The sequence below is a fragment of the Mastomys coucha genome, unplaced genomic scaffold (genome assembly GCF_008632895.1).
Source record: "Mastomys coucha isolate ucsf_1 unplaced genomic scaffold, UCSF_Mcou_1 pScaffold14, whole genome shotgun sequence".
NCBI classification, from domain to species: domain Eukaryota; kingdom Metazoa; phylum Chordata; class Mammalia; order Rodentia; family Muridae; genus Mastomys; species Mastomys coucha.
The window spans coordinates 113,188,885-113,213,884 of NW_022196896.1; the positions used below are offsets into that span (position 1 = coordinate 113,188,885).

Consider the following 25,000-nt stretch of genomic DNA (forward strand, 5'->3'; position numbering starts at 1 on the left):
CCCCCCCCCCCCCGCAGCCAGCACAGCTCTCAGATCTTCTGTGTAAGTTGTATTTGTGGAGCACCCCCAAGCCTGGACTGAATCTAGCCCATGCCTGACCCACAGTCACCAGCTTTTCAACTTAAGCAAGCCCAGGGTCCTCACTAATGAGCAGAAGTCGTGAGCATGACCACTGGCCCCGCTCTACACAGCAGACAAATGTGTTTTCACCCCGCTTTCACACCGCGGCCTAAGCCCTGCCTTCTGACTTTCTCCTTGGACCTGAAATGGTTGCTTTGATTTAGTGGGATTGTGCACGGTTTGGGTTCCCCACTTCCCACCATCTATAAAATTGCCATGGTAACTGGATAGGCTGGCCTCAGAATGGCTAAGTAGCTGAGAGTGCCTTGAATTCCCGATCTTCCGTCTCTGCCTCCCATGTGCTGGCATTGCACATGGGTAGGTCTGTGGTCCTACTCTGGGTAGTCTTTTCAACCTAAAATGAAGGCTGCCCCCAACCCTCAGGAGTGACCACCCAGGGTACCACGCCTGCTCAGCGGCTGGCAGACTTCCTCCCCCATGCCCAGTTTATTTCAGTTCTGCATTTAGAGATGGCAGACAGTGCTGACATTAAAACTATCCCCTGGGAAGTTTCAACTTGTCTAGGGCTCTGACCCCCCTGGTCTGCTCTTCCTCCCCTGGAAGGGTGTTTTCAGTCATCCCCAGAACTGCATCTGAAAAAGCAGCCAGCAGTCTGAACACCAGCTGACATTCAGCTGACCTTCAGCTGACCTTAGTCCCAAAGGCACTAATGCCCTCCTCTTCCTGAAGCTCCCGCCCTCAGCCCTAGGGGTAGCCCTTCGTACCCAAAACCTTTGTGCACGGCTGTGCACCTTCCAGGATTTTGCTCCCTGGTAGATGCAGATGTCCAGAGATAGGAGAACAAGACTTTCCCCTAGAAGGTCTAACTTCCCTCCACTCTGCCAACGGAAGAGCTGTTTTATGGAGCAGATGTATCTCAGAACAGCGGTGGGCATGTGGTTCTGTGCCTCACCAGTTTCCCCTGGAAAAGGACTTGGGCTGGAAGACTGGGTTTCTCAAGGCTCTCACGAATGTGTAGGGGAAACAGGCACTACAGTTAGACCCCAAGGCAGAGTGAGCTCTGCATTCAAAGCTGGGCTGCTTGGGTTGTTGTCTATAAAGGTCTTACAAAAATGTTGCTTCTAGACACTTTACAGACATGTTAACGACGAAAGGGCAAGGGAGTTAGACTACATCTCATTTTGCCAACAGAACTAATCCTTACCCTATTTTCCTGTGTGTGACTTTTGATTCTGAACATAGTAAATTCACGTCCAGGCTGTTGATTAAGCAAATCCCAAAGCGAGATCTATCTGCCTCAAGCCTGGGATATCCCAGTTACAAGCCTTATTTAAAGTAGGAAAAGCCCGAGGCTGAGGGTGGACGTCGTTGGAAGGGCTTTCCGCACGTGCCACGCCTAACACCACGATAAAGATCTTTTTTTGTTTGTTTTTGTTTTTGTTTTTCAAGGCAAGGTTTCTCTGTCTGCCTGGCTGTCCTGGAACTCACTGTAGATCAGGCTGGCCTCAAACTCAGAAATCCTCCTGCCTCTGCCTCCCAAGTACTGGAATTAAAAGCGTGCGCCACCACCACCCAGTGATAAAGATGTTTTTTATTGGGCGTGTTCATTTTTTTTTTTAAATCAAAACTGCCTGCCACATGCTCTAGTTGACCTGTTAAAGAGAGAAGGGATTCATCCATGCCAAGTAGAAGAGGAGAATCACTGTGGAGCAGGAATCTCATGATCCACGGTATCATGGGGTATTATTCCTGAGGGGCACAGTGAGGGTACATCAATAAACAGCTCAGAAGCTTGTTAGAGGCACACAGTTAACTCGAGACCTTGGGGTTCCTTCTCTATTTCACAATGACTTGGTGTATCTTTTAAGGAAGGCCATAGCTGCAGAATGAGGAACAAAAGCTGGCAGCCTGGAGGATAGGAATCCAGAGCCACACCCCTCTGCTGGCCGGGAACCATGATCAAGGCCTTCTTGATCTGAGCCCCACGTCCCACGTGACACACGAGTGCTGCTCTGCCATCATGAATGTACACACCGAGAATCTTCTGGTCCATTCCCTCCCCTGGGTTCCCATTGGGTTTAGCCAGTGAGAGCCTCAGCCAGGTGGTAACACAGTGAGAGGAAGATAGTGAAGAAGCAGAGGGGGTAAGGGACCTGTGACCCTGGCTCCCTCCCTGTGAGGCCCCTCCACGGGGGCCTCCACTCCTGCTGCGTGCTTCCTCCGGGCTCCAGCACTATCCTTCTGCTGCGGGCTTCCAGGGGTTGGGGTAAACTGCTCTCTTCTACTGTTAGCTTTAGAACTCTACCTCTCTACCTACCAAACTCTCCCCAAACACCAGTTTTATATGGTCATCTGCTTCTTGCTAGGACTACGACTAATGCTTATGACACCTTTCTTGACCACATTTTACATTTTAAGAAAGCACCACCTTTGGGATGGCCAGGAGGAAAAGGGGGGGGGGCACCGAGCCCCACCTCTTACTGTTCCTATCTCCAAGCCCAAGCACACAGAAGGTATCTAACCTAGTTTTATTTCCTGTTGCTGTAATAACAAAAAACAACTTAGGGGGAAAAAAAAGGTTTATTTTCACTCACAATTCCACATTACAGCCCTTTGTAACGGGAAGTGAAAGTGGTAGCCAATGGTGTGTGTCTTTGGTCCCAGTGCTAGAGAGAGGAGAGAAAGGGCTGGGGAGGCAGGGGGATCTCTGAGTTCAAGGTTATCATGGTCTACAGAGTGAGTTCCAGGACAGCCAGGGCTACACAGAGAAATCCTGTCTTGAAAAACAGTCGAGAAGCTGGGCAGTGGTGGCACACACCTTTAATTCCAGCACTTGGGAGGCAGAGGCAGGTGGATTTCTGAGTTTGAGGCCAGCCTGGTCTACAGAGTGAGTTCCAGGACAGCCAGGGCTATACAGAGAAACCTTGTCTTGAAAAACAAAAAAAAAGAAAAACAGGAGGGAGGGAGGGAGAGAGAGAAAGAGAGAGAGAGAGAGAGAGAGAGAGAGAGAGAGAGAGAGAGAGAAATGTAAACAGCTAATCATATCCACAGTCAAGAGCAGAAATTAATGCATGCATATATATGTTGCACTGTTACACTCAGGGTCTCCCGTCACTCTTACACAGTCCAGGACCCAATACTAGAGAATGGTGCCACCCACAGTGGGGTGGGTCTTCCCAATCAACTAAATTAAGGCAGTACTCTTCTCCTGTTCCCTGCCTGTCCCCGGCCTACCCCTCCCCCCCACACACACATACATACATGCCACAGGCCAACCTGATCTAGACCATCTCTCATTGGGGTTCTCTTCCTAGGTAATTCTAGATTGTGTCAAGTTCACAATTAAAACTACAAACTCTTGCCTGTCATTCTGGTCCCAGTGTAACCCCACAGAGTCAGCAGTTGCCAGGCACCTCAGAATTCCAGGAAGTATGGTAGACCTCTTAGGGGTCCCGCGGGGAGGGGGGCTCTAAGGCAGGTGGATATGTGCAACATCTGAAGTAGGAGGGGACCTCTAAGCTCATTACTAAAGGACATCATTGTTCCTCCTGGGCACACAGTAAGTACATCGCCACCTAGAAGATCCTTCCCACATGTTGGTTTTGGCTTAGTGAGGTTTCTTGGCTACACAGAGCCAGCCATTCACTGGACACAGGGCCTTTTAAGGCCATCTTATGAAGGCAGCGTTTTGTACTGTGCCTCCAAGAGACCCCTTTCTTTGGCCTGTTGAAACCCATATCTTCACCATCTCCTCTGCCTCTGTCTGCTGCCTGTGGAGACAGGCTGCTTCCTGCCGCCCTGCTGCCTGCATGGCCTAACAATTGAAATGTTCCTCATGGGAATATGCTTCCCTTAGGAGGGCCCCTGTATTCTTTCTAGGTACTAGAAGTAGGAAGCACTCAGAGCTGACCCTGAGCCCCGGCTCCTGGGTGGTGACTCTACATTATAATCTGGCCATATGACCTTTGAGAGGACATTTCTCTGTCACATGGAGCCCAGGCATCCACCTGCCATCTCTGCCTCCTGTCTCATCTCTGTCTGTCTTGTCACTTGTCCTTGTATATGTGTATATTCATTGCCCGCATATATAAATAAATGGATTTTGTTGCTATAACGGAATACCATAAATGGGGTCGTTTATAAAGGGCGTGTAGCCTGAAGGTAAAACATCTGCCTAGCGCTAACAAGGTCGCAGCCAAACACACAGGAATCGAGGCCCACAGCTTATTTGGCTCACAGTTCTGGATGTGGGATGCCTAGGAGCCATGTGCTCGCTTCTATCTAGTGAGGGCCTTCTTGCTGCATCACAACATGGCACGGGGCATCATGCTGCCAAGACAGCAAGTGTGAGCTGAGATCGCTTTTCCTCTGCAACAAGAGCCACTGACACTATCACAACACCCCCCCCAACTCCCCCCCAACGCCTCCATTCCCATTACAAAGGCTTCACCTCCAAATACCATGTACATGCGAATACAAGGGATTGCCTCTCTAATAAGTGGGAAGACAATCCAAACTACCCAACACTTGGGGAGTCGTGCCTATGGAAGGTTGAGGAAAGCCTCCCTTCTTAGCACTGCCATCCCAAACTGGCTCAGGCTCATGCATCCACCCGGAGTTGCCTGCTTCACCATCCTTGAGGTCTGAACTCAACCCCACGCTCCCTATCTTCGGGGAAGCCTGACCCACCTCGGCAGTCAGCCACCCTGGCCTGCCAGGCCCTGCCCCCTGGCCTTCAGGACTGTGCCAGCACAAGCAGGGGCCAGAAAGATGTGGCTGACTAACAGCTCTCAGCATTCCCAGCTGCCTCCCGCTCCTGCCTGCTCCCCGCAGGGATCCCTTTAGCTTCTCCATTCCTCTACTTGCTTAATACACAGCCTATTCATCCAGCATTGTTTACTGCCCCCCACCTCACCCACACACACCCGCCCACTGCTGCATTGAACATGACTACAATTCAATAGTGCAGCATAGGTCCAGTTTCTGGGTTTGGTTCAGGGTTGTTGTTGTTTTTTTTTTTTTTCTTTTCTGCTTTATAAAATTATGCGCACTTCAGCTTGCGCGCTTTCTAAACCCCAAATCGCACCAGCTTTAAACACATGCAGTCCTTAGGCACTCACCATTCCCTGCTGAGACTCCTTTCCCAGATTCATCCATGAGTCAGCCTACCTCAAATTTCTTTGATGTTTCCATTCTCTTCCCAAATGCCCCGCAGCATATCATCGATTACTGGTAAACCCCCCCCTGACAAGACCACACACACACTTACGACTGCTTTACCTGAAATGACTTCGAGGGTCTTACATCTCATCAAATTATTCTTGTTCTTCCATTCTTGTCTGCATTTGAACCACTAAAAGCATATTCTGGAAACCTTGGCAGGGGCTGCCACTCAGGTGGTTAACAGTGCTTACGGGAGATTGAGCAGCATGGAGCTTTGAGGAGACAAGGGAGTTTATTGAAAAGAATAAACAGATGGTTTTGCTAAGCTCTCTATAAATTTACTAAGACAACCTAAGCCATACAGCATGAGCACACGCGTGCACAGGCGCACGGATTTTTGTGAGCACACAAGTACACTTGGAGAGATGTAGGATGCTTGCTTAGCTTATATAAAGTCCTGGGTTCAATCCCCAGCACTGTAAAAATAAATCATTAATAAACAAAAAGTTTGGGTCTGGGGTGTCACTCAAGGTAGGGCTATGTGTGCTTTGCATGTGTGAGAACCTGAGCTCTATCTTCAATACCAAAAATAAAATATAATTTTTAGAAATGGTCTTTGTGGGGGAGCAAAAATAGCTCTGTTTACCACACACACACACACACACACACACACCTAAACTTGTAAAAATAGAACTCTTGGGCCTTTGAGATTACAGGTGATTTATTTTTTAAAAAACTGGCATTTTCTAATTTGGATATGATAAAAATATACTAATTTGTATAGTAAAGTACTTATAGAAATAATTTTTAACAGGTGGCGAGGAAAAGTAGTCTTTAAAAAATACTCCTATTCTCACCTTTGCAAAGGACTCCTGGGAGCCACTGGCCACAGAATGTGCAGTGTGGGTGGAGAGACTGCAGCTTTTTCTGGAATATGGTCACTCCCAGTCTCTTCAGTCTCTGCTCCCGGTGACCTCTGTGGTTGGGTGACTATCTAGTTAATGTGTGCTCTGTCTGGGTTTCTGTCCTCAGGCATCCGAAGGTGTCCCCATGAGGTTCTTCACAAAGCTGGACCAACTCATCGAGTTTTACAAGAAGGAAAACATGGGGCTGGTGACCCACCTGCAGTACCCTGTGCCTCTGGAGGAGGAGGACACCATTGATGAGGCTGAAGAGGACACTGGTAGGAAGGGAAGAAAGGGATGGCAAGGGTGGGGAGGTGCCAGCAGGACTCTGTGGCCCAGTCTCACAGGTGCTTATAGACTAGAGTACCTCTTTAGAGGTTGAATGATCCTTTTAGAGGGGTCCCTTACCAGATATCTGCATTGAAATTCATAACAGTAGCAAAATTACAGTTACGAAGTAGCAACAAAATAATTTTATGGTTGAGGGTCAGCACAACATGAGTAGCTGTATTAAAGGGTTGCAGCATTAGGAAGGTTCAGCACCACTGGATTAGACAGTCTTGCTGGCACAGAAATGATTGGTCGGGAACATGGCTCTGAACTCAGGTGTGGACTAGAATTCCTGCTCCCTGGCTTGTTGCCTGCCTTTGTAGCCTTGGGGTAGTTCAACTCTCTGAACCAGAAGCTCGCCTATAAAGAGATTAGATAAGAGTAGCACATTTTAATCTCTCAGGATGTCACAGGATCAGATGAGCTTGCAAATAGAACGCCATTCACAGCACACAGCAAACACTCTAGAAATGAAGTTGCTGTCAGTTTCATCATTATAATGAAAGCAGTGAAGATGTTTCATGCACATAAGTGAGAGGATAGGAAAGTGCTTCTTCATGTACCATCACTAGAGGCAACCAAAATGGTCATGGTGGTACATGCCACAGGCTATCCCAGAATTTAGGAGGCGGAGGCAGGAAGAGCATGAGTTTGAGCTAGCCTGGGCTCCATAGTGAGGCACCACCATCTGTAAAGAGGCTTCTAAAATACATTAGAAAAAAAAGTTCCCAAGAATTTGTGAAGGTCAGCACAGAGACAAGGAGCCAGTCATGGAGAAATGGGTGTGCAGAGAGCCCTGCAGCCGGACACCCTTCTTTTCAATTCAAAGTTTCCTCGCCTGACAGAAGCCCACATGTTACCTCATGAGCCCCCCAGCAGGTCAGTGAGTTCCCGGCAGGTTCCCTGGGGAAAGCATTAGACCTGCAGTGTTGACATCCCAGGCCTGGCTCCTACCTGTCCCTGGAGAGAATATGCCAGGCACATTCATTCAAGGTGTCCTGTTGTACTGTGGGCTAGCTGTGGATTACCTGGCCTCTGTTCCTACCTTCTGCCTCTCTGGAGACCCTCCAGAGGGTGGTCAGGAGAGCTGCCTCACCATCCTGAAGGAGCCGCAGGGGCATGTGGTGAAGCACATGTCTTAGATGGCCATGATTCGAAGCAAGCTTAGAGGGGGGCTGCCCTCTCTCCTCTGTCTGACCTCTAGAGATCAGCAGCTGAGGTATAGCTGGGGCCAAAGCTCACAAGAAAGCCACATGGCAGCCTTGACCTTGTCTTGGTTGACGTGTCACCACTCTCCTCCCTCAGGCCACCATGCTTTTTCTCAGCTTGCCCTGCCCCTGGCATTCCATTGGAGGGAAACCCCTAATGCTTCCTATAAAGGCTCCAGAGAGAATCCCAATTTCCTGACCTTGACTTCACCTCCCCAAACAAGGCTCCTGGTCACCTGCAAGACCCAAAGCTAAGGGACACCCGGTGCCTGGACCAAGGCATCTGATCTGTCTTGGGTCTTCTCGAGGGCCTGCAGTTCCAGGACTCAAAATAGATCCAGGGTTGTTTCGCATAGCCAGAGAGGAAGGAACGTGCAATACACTGAGGGAAAAGACCCCTTGTTCCTATCACCTGGGCAGTGCTGTGCTGGGCGCCAGGGTGGCCATTAGGGTCCAGGGCAGGGTTTGGGCGGGAAGTCCTGAATCTAAATGACCCAGGAACCCTGACTTTGTGCACATGAAGGACATTTGAAAAGAGTGGGCAAGGGTTACAATCTCCCAGATGAAGGCCGAGTTGTTTGTTTGATATTTTAGGTCTCAGAAGGCCTTTTACTTTCTAAATTTGTTTCTGAGGCTCTAAAGGAGGGAAAAGAAGCCTGAGGCTGGAGAGAAGGAAGGCAGAAGTGTGTGTGTGTGTGTGTGTGTGTGTGTGTCTGTGTGTGTGTGTGTGTGTGAGAGAGAGAGAGAGAGAGAGAGAGAGAGAGAGAGAGAGAGAGAAAGAGAGAGAGAGAGAAAGACTGAGAGAGCCATGGTGGGCTGAGAGAGATAGGTGGGTGGAGGGAGAGAGAGAGAGACTGAGAGAGCCATTGGGTAGGCTTGATTTCCTGCCCCTAGTCCCTGGATATTGTTTGTAGACCCTGAGAGGCAAGCCATCTTGCTGATCTGTAGATTGATCTGTCCAAGGCCAGCAATCCTGAAGGTGTCCCTGCGCTGCTCAGGGACAACTGACCCAAAGAGGTCTTTGCTGAGCAACATGGTAGGACAAGACCACAGCCAGAGGCTTCAGTTCTAAGATCATGAGAGCAGGGAGGCTCCCTATCTAGTCAGCATGGATATAGGGTGGAAGAATGGGGACAATGGAGCAGACTGGGGCCTGGAGCTCGGTAGCCTGGACCTCACAGGGCTGTGGTAAAAACCACAGAACAGGGCTGTGGTAAAAGACAGCATCCTCACCGATGGCTTTTGTCCCTGCCGTTCTCCTAGTAGAAAGTGTCATGTCACCACCTGAGCTGCCTCCCAGAAACATTCCTGTGTCCGCTGGGCCCAGCGAAGCCAAGGACCTTCCCCTTGCAACAGAGAACCCCCGAGCCCCTGAGGTCACCCGGCTGAGTCTCTCCGAGACACTGTTTCAGCGTCTGCAGAGCATGGATACCAGTGGGTGAGTTTCTACCTGGAGGGTCCCCTGGGAATCCAGTCTGTGCCTAGGACCCCACATCTAGCACCCAGGCACGCACAGGCCTGGTCAGCAGGGAGCTGCAGGCCTGCTTATTCATAGTAAAATTGGAAGCCAACGGCTGTCTTTCTAGTCAAGACTATCTCCCTGACCCCAAGTCAAGTTTGTCCTTAGCACATTTCTCTATTAAGATCTTCACATTTTCCTTGTGAGACTTTACAATCTCCTTGGAGTGTTTTTTTTTTTTTTTTACATTCATAACTTTTAGGTCTCTCTGCCCTGTAAGTGCAAGATTGCTTTTTTGTGTAGAAGGTCACTGCCGTTCTGTGGTCAGATAGCACCTCCACACCCACAAGTCGCCCACGTTCCTGACGTGTTTCTCACGGGAAATCATTCTGAGAGGCTGCTCCTGCCTGGCACACTACATCCCACCATAGGCAGCTAGCTGCGGAAGGACCCCTCCATTCCACAGTCACACCTTAGTCTGAGAAACAGTAGCCCCGAACCCCAGGAAATCCAATGTGACTGCCTACATGCTTGCTCGCTCTTCACACGGCTCCCGAGGGACTCCAGGATGGCACCGCAAACTTATAGCTTCATTAACAAGAGTGCACAGTGCTAAGTGACGTTATTCATAGAAGAACTCCATCAAGCGCTAGGAAAAAGGCTGGCTGCTAAGAGCTGGATCCCAGGGAGTTCATGGTCTCCGGGGATATGTGACAGTGGTGAGGGGGATCAGATAACACAGCCTGTCTGAGAAGAGACAACTTGGGTCCCAAACCAGGCCAAATCAGGGGCTGTGGGGACCACTACCTGGTCTCACATTCCTGGTCCTAATCACACACGGAAGCCAGGCATGGTGGTATGTGTCTGTCATTCCAACACTTGGGAAGTCAACTGGATGTGGTCTTATACCTATAGTGCCAGCACTGAGAGAAGGCTTGAGACTGGAAGAGCAAGAGTTCAAAGTCAGCCTGGGCTACTACACAAGCAGACCCTATTCCCCTGACCCCCAGCCCCAGAGAAAATAAAATTAATAATACATTGACTTTCCAATGGAGGCCTGAGGTGACTCCAGCCCCTCTGTACTGCAGTGTTCTGGGTCACCCTTTGACTGAGAGTTTGGACTTGGCATGAGGGTCAGACCTATTTGTTATCTCTAGGCTAGATTGTTCTTCCAGCCCTCAAATTACAGCTGTATGAACTAAGGAGACAGAGAACTGACCCCTCCATGTGTTTCTGAGGCTGTCTCTTAAAAAAAAAAAAAAGCCGCCGGGTGGTGGTGGTACATGCCTTTAATCCCAGCACTTGGGAGGCAGAGGCAGGTGGATTTCTGAGTTCGAGGCCAGCCTGGTCTACAGAGTGAGTTCCAGGACAGCCAGGGTTATACAGAGAAACCCTGTCTCGAAAAAAACAAACAAAACAAAACAACAAAAAAGCCAGGTGGAGGTGGCACACACCTTTGATCCTAGCACTCAGGAGGCAGGGGCAGGCAGAAGTGTGTAAGTTCGAGGCCAGTCTGGTCTACAGAGTGAGTTCTAGGACAGCCAGGACTGTGGAGAGAAACCCTGTCTCCAAAACAAAACAAAACGAACAACTGAATAACCATTCCTCAGCCCTATCACCCCCTCCAGCAGCACCCAAAAGCGCTCTCATCCCAAGAGGTACTCTCGGTGGCCTCTACCTGGCTTTGATCTCTCTGCCTCTGCAGTCTCACCTGAGGTGACTTTCACTATTTCTTTCTTTCTCAGGCTCCCAGAGGAGCACCTGAAAGCCATCCAAGATTATCTCAGCACTCAGCTCATCCTGGATTCTGACTTTTTGAAGACAGGCTCCAGCAACCTTCCTCACCTGAAGAAGCTGACCTCACTGCTCTGCAAGGAGCTTCATGGGTAATGGAGGCTCCTGAGGGAGGAGCGGGGAGCATCATGGGTAATGGAGGCTCCTGAGGGAGGGGTGGGGAGCATCATGGGTAATGGAGGCTCCTGAGGGAGAGGTGAGGAGCATCATGGTAATGGAGGCCCCTGAGGCAAGAGTGGGGGGCTTTGTGGATAATGGAGGCTCCTGAGGGAGGGGGGGCTTCATGGGTAATGGGAGCCAGTGGATAATGGGACCCCATACCCACCCAGGAGGATGGCCACAGCAAGAGAAGGTGCTCATTAGAGTGACCCTGTGTCTCCTCTCTGTCCAAATGTCTCTACAGCACTCACAGTAATTGGACAGTGGGCGGAGTCTGGATGCTCCATGCTTGTTTGAAGCTCTTGTTCTCATAGAATCTAAACTCTAACTGGGCTAGCTGGGAAAGTTGATCCTTCGTTTATTTCTTTTTGGGTTTTTTTGGGGGGGAGGGGCGTGCATGTACGCACGCATGCTGGAGATGTAGGGCCTCATGCATGCTAAACAGATGTGCCTATTCTGTAGTGTTTTGTTGTTGTTAGTTTGTTTTTAACTCAAATTAATTAGAGGCAATTTTTCTGTAAAAATGATAATAATAATAATAATAAGGTGGATAACATCACCATCTCATTTGTGTTGGGACCTGGTCCTTAGATATATATATATAAATATATATAATGTTTGTGTGTGTGTGTGAGAAAGGGGGAACACTCATGTGCCATGGTGTGTATGGGGACACACATGTGCTGTGGGGGGAAACATGCATGTGCTGTGATATATGAGGGGGATATGCATGTGCTGTGGTAGGGGGGATATGTATGTGCCACTGTGTGTGGGTTGGGGATGGGGGAGACATGTATGTGCTATGATATCTGTGTGTAGGACAGAAGACTCACATGGAAGCCTTCTTACCTGCTGAGCCGTCTTAGCAGTCCAAGCCCTTCAGGCTGTAGCCACTCTTCCTCCTTGCTCCAGCCCCCACATCCAGCCAACACATAAAGGCCCTGGCAGGAAATAAACTAAAGTAGCTCTGAGTGTGGGTGGTGATGGCTCAAGTCTTCCGGTGATGGCAATGTTTAACGCGAGCCAACATCAACTCCCCAGTACTGAAGTTATTGAATGACTGACCAATGGGTAAAACTTATGATTTTTTTTTACAATATTCTTTTGATTGTACATTCTGAATTACATTAATCTTAAACTACTAACTTAAACGCACTGTGGTTGGAGCTGGGCATAGTGGCATACGCCTTTAATTCCAGAACTTGGGAGGCAGAGGCCAGCATATCTCTATGACTTTGAGGCCAGCCTGGTCTATATAATGAATTCCAGGACAGAGAGACCCTGTCTCACACACAAAGAAAACCCCATAACTATACTTTTATTGTACAGGCTAGTCTGCAAAGTAAAGAATTGGCAAAGAGTGTGAAAGGTTACACTGGGAAGTAGCTGAAAGCCATCTGGAGTAACGAAGCAAACCCCTCACAAATCTGGGAACCGTTTCGCCCAGGTGAGGGCTTGCAGCCAGCCTGTGCTAACTCATGTTTTGGTACATGAGCACTTACAGCAGTTTCCAGTTCTCTGGTGCTCTACCAATCTTAGCTTGGTTAATATTCAGGAAAGAGTCTTCCGTCACCAGTAATCTAATTCACCATTCTATTTAAAGGTTCTTAAAGGCACAAGTGGTACATTTGGTAAATGTGACAAATAATTGTTTTGACAAATCGACCAATTGTCAGATTGGCCTGCTAGTCATTTGTTTGAATGAGCTGTTTTTCTCACCGGATGCTTTGGTACACCTCCGCTGGAAGCAGGGCTGTCATTTTTATAGGTCTCCATGGTATTTTTGTTGTTGTTTTGTTATTACAAATCATTTATCACAGAGGGAAAATACACACAAAGAGCCCTTTCTTTAAAAACATACATGTATCATTTTGTGACAGCTTATAAGGAGCTGTATTTCTGCCTGGACGCAGGTCCTGACTTTGCTATATGCTTCCTAAGCTTGGTCCAGACCCTTCCACAGCTCCCCCCAGCACCTGCCTCACCTCGTCACTATGGTGACAGCAGCCTCTGACGCGCCTGCTTCTCTGGCACATTATGGCAGTGTTAAAAGCTTCCATATCTCTCTTTGCTGAATAATTAACTTCAAGTTGTTTAAGAGACCGGAATGTTCTTCACCTCCCTGCACACTTTTCTTCACTTTTATAGATCAGGTGGTGACTAGGCATGTAGTCAGGGCGTGTAGTCGGAACAAACTGTTTTCCATTCCCCTGCCATCCCTGCAGGTGCATTCCACATAAATCAAGTGTTAAAAGTGCTTTGATTAAAGAGGATAGGTGTGTTCTCGCGTTCATCTGTTCACTTACCGTCTGGCAAGCACTGACTAAGGGTCTCCACTGCACCCTGTTCTGAGAACTAAGAGAAAGACAAATCAACATACAGAAAACTGTAATTTGGTGACTGATTAAACAAAAGAAGGCACGGGGCTAGAGAAATAACTCAGCAGTTAAAAACATTTGCCGATCTTGTAGAGGACCTGGGTTGGGTTCCTAAGCACCCACAGGGACTGTTCCAGCATATCTGGTGTCCTCTTCTCACCTCTGTGAACACAGTTTTATACATAGTGTACATATACTCATATACATAAAATAGAACATTTAAAAGTATATTTAAATAAAGGAATCATTTACATAGATAAATCAAATAGGCAAGAAATGCATTTCTGCATTCTATTATTTTTATGTTTTAATTTATTTTTATTTGTGTGTACGTGCATGCTTCCTTATCTGTATGTATACCACGTGCGTTCATGAACCCACAGAGACCAGAAGAGGACCACAGATTCTCTGGAGCTGAGGATTCAGTGTTGATCTTAGTTCTCTGCAAGAACAGCCAGCTCTTAACTGATGACTTGTATCTCCAGCCACCTTTTTCTAAGTTTTAAAACTTGCTTTTGTTCCTTCCTTTTTGAGGCCTGGGTACATCTGTACACTCACATGTACATACAACATACATACACACACACAAACACACACACACACACAAAGAAACTTTTCTTCCCTCTTTTTTAAAAAAAAATATTATTTATTTGATGTTTATGTGTACACTGTAGCTGTCTTCAGACACACCAGAAGAAGGCATCAGATCCCATTGCAAATGATTGTGAGCAACCATGTGGTTGCTGGGAATTGAACTCAGGACCTCTGGAAAAAGTGAGTGCTCTTAACTGCTGAGCCATCTCTCCAGCCCCCAAAAGAAACTTTTAATGAGCAAATAATTGCTCCAAAGTAAATACTAATATAAGTTTTTTGTTGTTGTTGTTTTGTTTTGTTTGTTTTGTTTTTCAAGACAGGGTTTCTCTGTGTATCCCTGGCTGTCCTGGAACTCACTCTATAGACCGGCTGGCCTGAAACTCAGAAATCTGCCTGCCTCTGCCTCTGCCTCCCAAGTACAGGGATTAAAAGTGTGCGCCACCGCCGGGCAGTGGTGGCTCACGCCTTTAATCCCAGCACTTGGGAGGCAGAGGCAGGCGGATTTCTGAGTTCGAGGCCAGCCTGGTCTACAGAGTGAGTTCCAGGACAGCCAGAGCTATACAGAGAAACCCTGTCTCAAAAAACCAAAAAAAAAAAAAGTGTGCGCCACCACTGCCTGGCTAATAATAAGTTTCTAACCATACTATACTAGAAATTGCTAGAGAAAGGATAATAGGAGAATAAAAATTATAAATTATAAATTATAAATCACCTTATAATAGTATCTAATCCATCTAGAACGAAAACATTGTAATAATGCAAAAAGCGCAGTGCCTAGATTAAATCAAAAGCAGATCGATAAGTAAACTTTATAGCAGCATATGAAAATGACAAAATTCTCAACATAAAGTTACTGAGAGACATGGGCAATTTATTTAAAGTGAAGTACAGGAGAAATAAAACATAGAAAGACACTTAAAGGCATTAGAAGTTAATATAGAAGCCCACTCAGGATCCCAGGCATGCTCAGTCCTAGAGCGTGACATTATTATAGGCATTTAAAAAGTGCAAGTCCAGCAGTAGATAGCATGCATGCGGGGCATATGCAAAGCCCTGAGTTTCATACCAAATGCCATTCATTAGACCACGTGTGGCCATGCAAACCTGTAGTCCTAGCACTTGGCAAATGCGGGCAAAAGGATCAGAAACTCAAGGTCATCCTCAGCTACATAGCAAGTTTGAGGCGGAGGAGGGGCAGAGGGAGACAGTTCAGAAGACAGTCAAGACATTACAGCAGCAGCAGCCTGGCCACCAGTGCTGTCACCAGGCATGTTAAGGTTGAAATAAAGACACAACCATGGTTCTCCCAGTTTTATAATTGGAAATAAGAAAGGAAAGGCTATACGAACTACTCTGTTTAGAACACTATTTATAATAGCAAACATCTCACAGTAACTCAAACTTCTAGACCATCAATTTGGGAATATCTCTTGGCAGCTTATTTTGAAAACTTTACAATGTTAAATATATAAAAACATAGACAGGTTTGGTTTTTGTTTTGTTTTTGTTTTTGGGTTACACACACACACACACACACACACACACACGTACACATACACACGCATATATATATTTGAATGAAAAACACCAAACTTAAAATTCCCCACTATGCTTTAAAGGCTTTTTTAAAGCCTTTAAAGGCTGTGACAGTAGCAGAGAGAGAACTAGAGGATCCATCAAACCTTGTTCTGGAACTGTCAGCAGCTGCCAGGAGATCCGAGTCTGAACACAGGGAACCCCATCCAGCACCCCAAGTTGAATTATTATTTGTCTTATTTTATCTTTCCCCCACCCCCAAGACAGGGTTTCTCTGTGTCAGATCTCACTATGGATGGTTGTGAGCCACCGTGTGGTTGCTGGGATTTGAACTCAGGACCTGCGGAAGAGCGGTCAGTGCTCTTACCTGCTGAGCCATCTCACCAGCCCCCTCTTTATCTTTTTTTGTTTGTTTGTTTTTCCGAGACAGGGTTTCTCTGTGTAGCCCTGGCTGTCCTGGAACTCACCCTGTAGACCAGGCTGACCTCGAACTCTGATCTCCTGTCTCTGCCTGTCTCTGCCTCCCAAGTGCTGGGATTAAAGGCATGCACCACCACTGCCTGGCCCCCTTTATCATTTTTAAAAAGAATTTCATAATTTCATATGTAACCACTGTTTTTAAGCCATTGCTCCCCCACACTCCTCTCAACTCCTCCAAAATCCCCCCTACTCACTCAAATTCCTATCTTGTATTCTTTATTATCATTATATATATAAATATATAAATGCAATCTGCTATTGAGTAGCATTTAGTGTTACTCATATGTTGCATGCTTTAAATGTGCTCCCCAGGAGGCTGGGGAGATGGCTCAGTGGGCAAAACTCTAGCTGCACAAACCTAAGGACCAGGGTTCAGATCCCCAATCACTGTATAGAGGCTGGCTGGATGTGGTGGTTCACCCATGCTGGAAGCAAAGACAGGGAATTCCTGGAGATGTGGAATCCCTGAAGTGATGGGGCTGGACAGACTAGCTGACCCGGCCAGCTCTGGATTTATCAAGAAACCCTACCTCCATAATATAAAGTATGATGGAGAGTGCTCGCTTCTGCAGCACATATACTAAAATTGGAATGATACAGAGAAGATTAGCATGGCCCCTGCGCAAGGATGACACGCAAATTCGTGAAGTGTTCCATTTAAAAAAAAAAGTGTGATGGAGAAAAACACCTAATGTCAACTTTAAGCTACCACATGAATGTGCACACATATACATCCACACCACACATACACATACACACACACATACATACACATAAATAAGTAAATGAATAAAATATTTGGCTCTCCAGACCAAATCATGGTGATACCCAAACATTTTGTGTGTGTGTGTGTGTGTGTGTGTGTGTTTTGAAGGTTAAGAAGCATGTTCCTAAGTAATTTTATAGCAGTTTGTGTTTCCAGATTGGAAACAGATTCTGTAAGCTACATGGTACTAAATGGATTGTGTTCTGATATAGACTGAAAAGGGCCGGGGTCTGGGCCAGGCTGACGGGCTGACTGATCTTTGCCCGGACACGTCCTTCAGGGAAGGGTTCCGGGATTCACCACTGGGGTGTGTCCTATCTGCAGTTAGGACCTGTATGGCCTTGAGTGCTTCCAGTTCCCACTAGTTGTTGGACTTTACCTTGATCCTCTGCTCCCAGGGAAGTCATCAGGACCCTCCCATCCCTGGAGTCTCTGCAGAGGTTGTTTGACCAGCAGCTCTCCCCTGGCCTTCGCCCAAGACCTCAGGTAAGGGGTTTGGATTTGGAAAGATGCCATTGATATAGCAGGGGCTCACTCTGAAGGCAGACAGTAGCAACACCTTCTCAAGTTGGCTAGTCTAGTATAAACATCGGGGTGGGGGGGGAGGGTGTGGGGGGGGATGAGGGATGGGAGTGGATGATGAGGCTAGACTCCATGCCCTTTTGGGGAAGGCATTTCCTTGTATCAGCTCCTGACTTCAGACAGTTTCACCCATCAGACAAATTGCCTGGTGTTGGAGGAGGAGGAGAGCAGGGCCGTTCCCATCATTTCTCCTCAGAAATTGAAAGACAAGAAAAACATGAAGTTCTTCAGACACTTAATCCCAGGGACTGCAAGATGGTGGTGCCCCTCCTCCACAGCTGGTCATGGTTGAGCTGGAGACGAGGGCCAAATGAAGCATAGATATAGCAATATATATTTTAGTGCCCTCAGTAAATTTAAAATCAAGTAAGGGCAGGGACCTAGATCCTTATATTACTGCATTGTTAAAAGTGAGAACATGTAGCCAGGGCATTGTGGCTCACACCTTTAATCCCAGTACTCAGAAGGCAGAGGCAAGTGGATTTCTGAGAGTTTAAGGCCAGCCTGGTCTAAAAGCAAGTTTCATCCAGGACTACACAGAGAAACTCTATCTCAAAAGTAAAACAAAACAACAACAAAAAAGGTGAGAATATGAAAGAGAACAACATGATCTAGGGATCAGAAAGGGCGGAATCTCCCAAAACACCAACGGCAGGTGCCTGCTGTAAAAGCTAGGGCCAGCAAAGTAGCCCTGCCCTATTGATGAATGTATGTCCTTGATTTGGGGAAGTTGGCCTCCAGCTCACCCTCTCCTGCCTTAGCCTCCAAAGTGCCAGGGTTATAGGCATGAGCCAATAAGCCTATTGTGAATGGAAGAGGAGTGATGAGCATGAGTTGCTTGGTACTCACATATGAATATACATGTATGTGCATGCACTCGTACTTGCATGTGAAACCTGGAGGCCAATGTCAGCTGCCTTCCCCCACTGCTCTCATCTTATCCTTTTCATGACATTTTATTTATTTGTTGTTTGTTTATTTATTTCTCCATTTATTTATTTATTCTACATGTGCATGCATGCATGCAGCCACTCGTGAGTATATAGCACAGCACAGGTGTGAAGGCAGACTTGCAAAGGTCAATTCTCTCCTTCTACCACATGAGCCCCAGGACCAAACTCCTGTCCCCAGGCCTGGGCCGTAACCTTTACCTAAAGAGCCATCTTACTGGTCCTGGCTGCTCTCAGAGAGTAGGTAGGAAATAGAACATGCACATGAGGAAAGATGTTCACCTGCTCCATGGGTACCAGGAAGTGCCATTCAGCTCCTCTCTTGCTTATCAGGAGAAATGCTAACTACTGCTGATAATTTTTTTTTTCAAGACAAGGTTTCTCTGTGTAGCCCTGTCTGTCCTGGAACTCACTCTGTAGACCAGGCTGGCCTTAAACACAGAAATCTGCCTGCCTCTGCCTCCCAAGTGCTAGGATTAAAGGTGTGCACCACCACTGCCGGGCTGGAAATTTTGACGTTGGGAGGAACAGAGACATTCATAGGGCCTCAATCCTCACTGGTGAGAGTGGAAACAGGTTTTCTGAAGGGCAGGAGATCTGGGTGGAAAAGATGGATGCTGTTTTCTGAAGGGAAATGGAGATGGAGTAGATCTGGGGGAGAGGGGAGGTGGGGAGTTGGTTGGGAGGAATGAAAGGAAGGGAAACATTGGTTGGGATGTATTCTATAAGAGGAGAATCAGAAAGAAAAAAAGAGACTGCACCCTTCAAGTGTTCCTCTGTGTGGGGAGCTGTCTTAGGGACCACGTGGGTGCCAAGAGGCATGGGAGAGGGTAGGTACTGATGCTGTGTCCATGAAAATGAAGACAGGAAATCTGCTGCATGGCCAAAGATGGCGAAATGTGGCACAATCAAGAAAGGCACAGGATTTAGTCTGAGGTGCAGACGCTGCTGTGGAATGAGCTCCCAGCATTCCAACTTGCTGTGTGCAGGCAGCATGTTGCACAGCAATGTGAAGATGAGGGTCCAAGCCAGGAGGATGTCAGCCCACCACTATGTGGCCAGTGGGACCAGGGAGATGTGGGCCCACCAAGGAGCGTGAGCAAGCTGATTATGTACGCAAGTGGGCATGTCACACAAATGTGAGGCACTGAGAAAGCCCCCATGATGACAACTTCTAAACCTGAGGCGAAAGGAGTAGAGAAGGGCTTAGAGCCTGGCATGCTGGAGTCGAGTCCCAGCTCTTGGGAATGTGAGGAAGGAATTTTCCTGGAAAGGTTGTCTTCATAGCAGCTGTATAAGGTAGTGCCTGCTGCAATCTTGGTTCTTCAGAAGCCTGAGGCAGGGAAATTACTTGAACCCAGAAGTTCTAGCCCTGTATGGACAACATAGCAAGATTCTGATTTAAAAAAAAAAAAAAGTAAAGAGAGAAACCGAATAGGTGAAGTGCCACACTAGTGTCTTCCTGCCCCAAGTGTCCTGTGCGCGTGAGCTTGCTTAGTGCCAGATAAGGCAGAGGAGGAGAGGGCAGACAGAGACACCCTCAACTCCACCACCTTGGACCTGACTAATGCAGCTGGCTCTAATCTGTTTTACAAAAGGACAGCTTCTCAGAGCTCTTTCTATCTACAGTGGCTCTGAATAGCCATCTCGAAATATGCCGAAGTAGAATATTTTGAGGCGGCCTATTTTGGTCTCCCACAAAAATTTCACAGGGAAAATGTATTTGTGTTCTATTTATACAACTAAAAATAGGCATCAGCTGGGGAAACTGGCTCTTTGCTGTCTTTGAAGTGAGGATGGGTTAATTTCTAAGAAAGTAAAAGCAAACATAGGCAACTCGGATACTGCCAGACACCGGCTTGAATGGAAGAGCAAACCCCATATCTTTGAAGTAGGTGAGGAGAGAGGTCTCTGGAGTTGGGCTTGTATTGGCCAGGGGTAAGTCCAATGGGCAGTATGACAAACTGCAAACTCTTTGCAGCTGGAAACAGAACATAGTGGCAACCTCTATCAGGAGCAGAATTAAGGTCTCTTAACCTCCCATAAGGCAGAGAATATTTTTTTTTAATGTTTCTTTTTTTTTTTTCTTTTTTTAAGTCATAGAGGTCCTCCTGCCTCTGCCTCCCGGGTGCTGGAATTAAAAGCATGCACCACCACATGCAGCTCTCTGTATTTGGAGAGAGAAAGACAGACAGACAGAGTATAATGCGTGTAGATGTCCACAGAACCCCTAAGAGGGTGCTGGAGTTAGAGGCAGTTGTAAGCTGTCCAGTGAGTCTTGCAAACTGAACTCAGGTCCTCCAAAAAACTGGACAGTGCTCTTAACTAACCACTAGGCTATCTGTTAGCCCCCAAGAATGTCTCTCTTGATAGGCCTTCATACCTCACAGTCTAGGGAGCCGATCTGCTGCAACGGGTAGAGGAAAGAAAACTGGCCCCGGGCCTGAGTTCAGAATCTCATCTCCAGAGTTCTTCCTGCCCTTGTCCGTGTAGAAAATTTCCTACCCTACACAAGGAGGAAAGGAGCAGATATGCCCAGTGTGTCTGCCATCTTGAAAGGGCACTGACTCTTGCCACCATAGAGCCCTTTTCCCTGGGAAGTGTAGAGGAGTACTGCTGGAGAGAATCAAAAGAAATACAACAGTCAAAATAGTTGCTGGCCAAGGGGATGGCACGTACCCTGGGTCAAGCCTGCAAAACCATTTAAAAAGTGTAGCCAAGGCCATGTTTTGACAGTACAGGCCTGCAAGCCCAAGCATGAGCAAGGGCTACTGTTCAAGTTAGTCATATACACATGAGGTTTGTCCATCCCACATCCTTAGGCAGGGGCGCTTAGCTTGTTAGTTCCACCTCTCCAGCAGGGGAGCAGGTCCACCGTAAGGTAGATACTGTAGAAGCTAGCTTTGTTTTGATTTGTCTTCTTTTGCTGCTTGGGATTGTACTTGGGGCCTTCACTCATGCAGCTCACGCCTCCTCTATAAATATATTCTGGGAGTCGGGCCCAGCATACGTGGATACCAGTCCCATTCGGGTATAGCAGTTTATTAGCTATTTGTCTTTAGACAACTACAGGCTTCAGAGCCCCAGTGCTCACTGAACGGATCCTTTAAGCATCTTGACTGGCCAAACACCAGTGTTAAAACGCTGAACACAGTCTGCTGGTTTCAACCCTCATGGAGTCCACATTCTATTAGGGGGGATTTTACCTCCAACTCACAAATGCTACAGACCGCAGCGGGGTGATTTAACAGAGACAACGAGGCGCTTGTCTGAGGGGAGTCAGGAAGAAGCTCTTTGTGGGTATCTGAGATCTAGATTGCAAAGTGCCCTTCCCAGATGAAATCCAAGCCTCTGGATGCTCCTCAGTAAGGGTAGCTGGAGGAAGATCAGAAGTGAAGGGGGAAATGGCTCGGAGTGGAGCATCTAAGCCCGCAGCATCTTCAGAGACCAGCTGTGGGTCTTGCCTGTGGCTCTGCTTGCCTTGGGAAGAAGCCAGTGAGATTTTTAAGCCATGGGGATGGGTATATTTTGGAAGGCAAGCAAGAACACCACCAGCTCAGGCGATGTAGGAGGGCGGGAAGGTGGTGATCGAGGACGGCCCCAGAGTTTTTAAGGACTGTGTAGGTGGGGTGAGAAGCTCTGTGGGTGAGGTGGAGTTAGAGAGAAGTGAAGATCTATTTTTTTGGTCATGAGAAATTTGGGGTGCATACACACACACACACACACACACACTCACACACACCCCACCCATAGTATCCTTGTCTACAGATAATGGTACTGGGAAGTAAAAGATGAAAAGAAGATCAGCATGGAAAGTGTCCAGTGCCCACCCCACAGCTCACTCTCAGACAAACCTTGTTTGTTCTCATTTTCATTACCTAGGTACCTGGAGAGGCCAGTCCCATCACCATGGTGGCCAAACTCAGCCAATTGACAAGTCTGCTGTCTTCCATTGAAGATAAGGTACTCACAGATGTCCTAATAGCACCTCTTGATTTCTCTCTATTCCCCTCTTTGCACCAAGTGTCCAAGTCCCAGGTTCTGCATCTCTATGACTCACTGATTCGTTCCTGCTGTCCACAGGTCAAAGCCTTGCTGCATGAGGGCTCCGAGTCTACCAACAGGCGTTCCCTTATCCCTCCGGTCACCTTTGAGGTGAGTGACTCTGGAGCAGTAGAGTCTGACCTGAAGATCTACCATTGGGGGGCCATTGTGGTTCCTGGGAAGAGAGTGCTTTTGGCTTGGGCTGTAGAAAGACAAGGAACCCAATGGTGGAGAATGGTAGTCATGGAAGCCACCTAGCTGGGACAGTAGTTAACATGAAAATTGCTGCCTAAATGCCTCAGTGAAGTGCCCTTCCTGGGAGGCAGCAAAGAAAGGGCTCTCCATTGGTCCAAGATGGTATGAACCTTCTTAAAATGGGAAAGAGGAGTGGTGTCAAACTGAGGGTCACAACTGCCTATAAAATAGTCTGGTAGAGACAGTTAGAGAAGTAATTCTTAGGACTTCCTTAAAAATGACTGGCTTAGGTTGGGACCTAGAAAGGTTTTTTGTTTTCTCTTAAAATAAGATTCTAGTTCTTCCAGTCCAACTTGGTCCTGCCTTTATGAGACACCCCACTGCCCACTCAAAGCCCTCTTCATCCCTGAGAGGAGTCTCACAAAAGACAGATTTCCATTTCTTCTTCCTACCTTGTTTTTTAAATTTCACATTTATCTATCGATCGTTTGTCTGTCTGTCTGTCTGTCTGTCTGTCTATCTATTGTGTGTGCTGAGTGCAAGAGAGAGAGAGAGAGAGAGAGAGAGAGAGAGAGAGAGAGAGAGAGAGAGAGAGAGAGAGAGAAAGGGAACATGAAGGAAGGCGACAGCTTGCAAGAATGGATTCTCTCCTACCATATGGGTCCCAAAAGATTGACTCCAGGTCACCAGGTTTGGTGACAGATTCCACAAAACCATCTTGCCCAACTTCTCCATTGCTCCTGATTTTAGGGGGCTTTTTGTTTGTTTTTATTTTTGTTTTTAAGAGGTAGGACCCCACATAGCCTCCTCTTGAATCCACCTAAAACTGCCACCACACTCAGCTCAGATTTTCATTTTCTGAACATGTCTATGCAGGAATCTTCCTCCTAATTATTTCCAGTCGATGTTCAATTAGTGGTTGTAACAAGGCCCCAGAGTGTGAATCTATTGCTAAGATTCTTCCCAGAAGTAGATGACACATCCGATTAATAAATGTTGTCAAACTAATCAGTGAATGAACCGTTTCCCAACAGTTCGTCTGTTTCCTCCACCAAATCTGTTGGTGGAACAGCTGGGTTACACATGGGTAAGCTGGGCTCAGCCTCGGTGCCAGCCATTTTTCAAGCATGTTATGGAATAAAGGGGGTGTTATCAGGCCAGGGTGGGAAAGGCCTGGAAATAGTAGCCAGATAGCCTCACCCAGGACATTGACCCAGGATTCCCCAGCCATGTAGCCAAACCAATCAGAGATGGCCTTACCAAAGCCAGCCACTGACTGCATGTCTTATACTCTGCAGGTGAAGTCAGAGTCCCTGGGCATTTCTCAGAAAATGCATCTCAAGGTGGACGTCGAGTCTGGGAAACTGATCGTTAAGAAGTCCAAGGATGGTTCTGAGGACAAGTTCTACAGCCACAAAAAAAGTAAGCCACCCAACCCTGAAGCACACACCCATGTTCGGGTTCTGTGTGGGAGCTAGATGTCAACAGCGACTGTCTTAGTTACTTTTCTATTGCTATGACAAAAACACCATGACCAAGACAACTTGTAAAATAAATTGTTTCATGTGGGACTCACAGTTCCAGGGAGTTAGAGTCCATGACCATCACAACAGGGAGCATGGCAGTGGGCAGGGAAGCGAGGCTCTGGATCAGTAGCGGAGAACCTACATCTTGATTCATAAGCATAAAGCAGAGGGAGGGCAAACTAGGAATGCTGTGAGCTTTTGAACCCACACAGCCCCAGCCCCAGTGCCACAGCTCTCCCAACAAGGACACACCTCCTAATCCTTCCTAAACAGGTCCAGCAGCTGGAAACCAAACATTCAAATATAGGAGTCTATGGAAACCATTCTCTTTCAAACCACTTCAGTGACTGTCCCACCCCTTTTACAGGGTGGTCCCCAAGCTTCTCCCTGCCTATGGAAGTCCTTTCCTGATACAAGGACACCCTTAGGGGCCTCCCCTGCATACTTAGCCACCACCCTTGGAAATGAGGTTATAAATTTGTCACAACTCCCCCATAGCAGTCCTATGGGTACACACGGTGATTTTATGTCTCTCTGTGTGACTGTCCTTATCTTCCCTGCAAGCATGCATTTATCTTACTGTGCTGGGACAGGCCCTGTACTCACGGTGCTGCTAGCAGAGCTGCTGGGTTGCCACCCATAGCAAATCACTAACCCTGTGGAACTGAAGTATACGAAGTCTGCATCTACATGGTCCAAACTCACACCTACGCTCTGTCACTTGGCAGCCGGGGGATCTTGACCCACCTGTCTAAGCCTGAGTTTCTAGTTCTCAGGGATGAGAAAGATTGAGTGAACAACACGGGGCACAGCCCAACACCCAGTTTCCTTTCCACCAGCTGTCCTCATG

At 47.4% G+C, this 25,000-nt stretch overlaps 1 protein-coding gene and 1 non-coding gene across 3 annotated transcripts in view; both read left to right on the forward strand.

Annotated features, from left to right (window-relative positions):
* Inpp5d (inositol polyphosphate-5-phosphatase D) overlaps positions 1-25,000 on the forward strand; it is a 103,815-nt gene that overhangs the window by 40,905 nt on the left and 37,910 nt on the right. Inside the window, exons 3-9 of one of the 2 annotated variants that reach the window (XM_031368317.1) lie at positions 6,277-6,427; positions 8,951-9,125; positions 10,892-11,032; positions 17,252-17,339; positions 22,268-22,348; positions 22,469-22,540; positions 23,923-24,046. In XM_031368317.1, the coding sequence (XP_031224177.1) occupies positions 6,277-6,427; positions 8,951-9,125; positions 10,892-11,032; positions 17,252-17,339; positions 22,268-22,348; positions 22,469-22,540; positions 23,923-24,046 (832 nt within the window). The remainder of the gene's footprint in view (positions 1-6,276; positions 6,428-8,950; positions 9,126-10,891; positions 11,033-17,251; positions 17,340-22,267; positions 22,349-22,468; positions 22,541-23,922; positions 24,047-25,000) is intronic. The other variant, XM_031368318.1, reaches the window with a different exon arrangement.
* Positions 16,644-16,750, forward strand: LOC116089520. Its single transcript, XR_004118326.1, has one exon. It is a non-coding gene; the product is annotated as a U6 spliceosomal RNA (small nuclear RNA).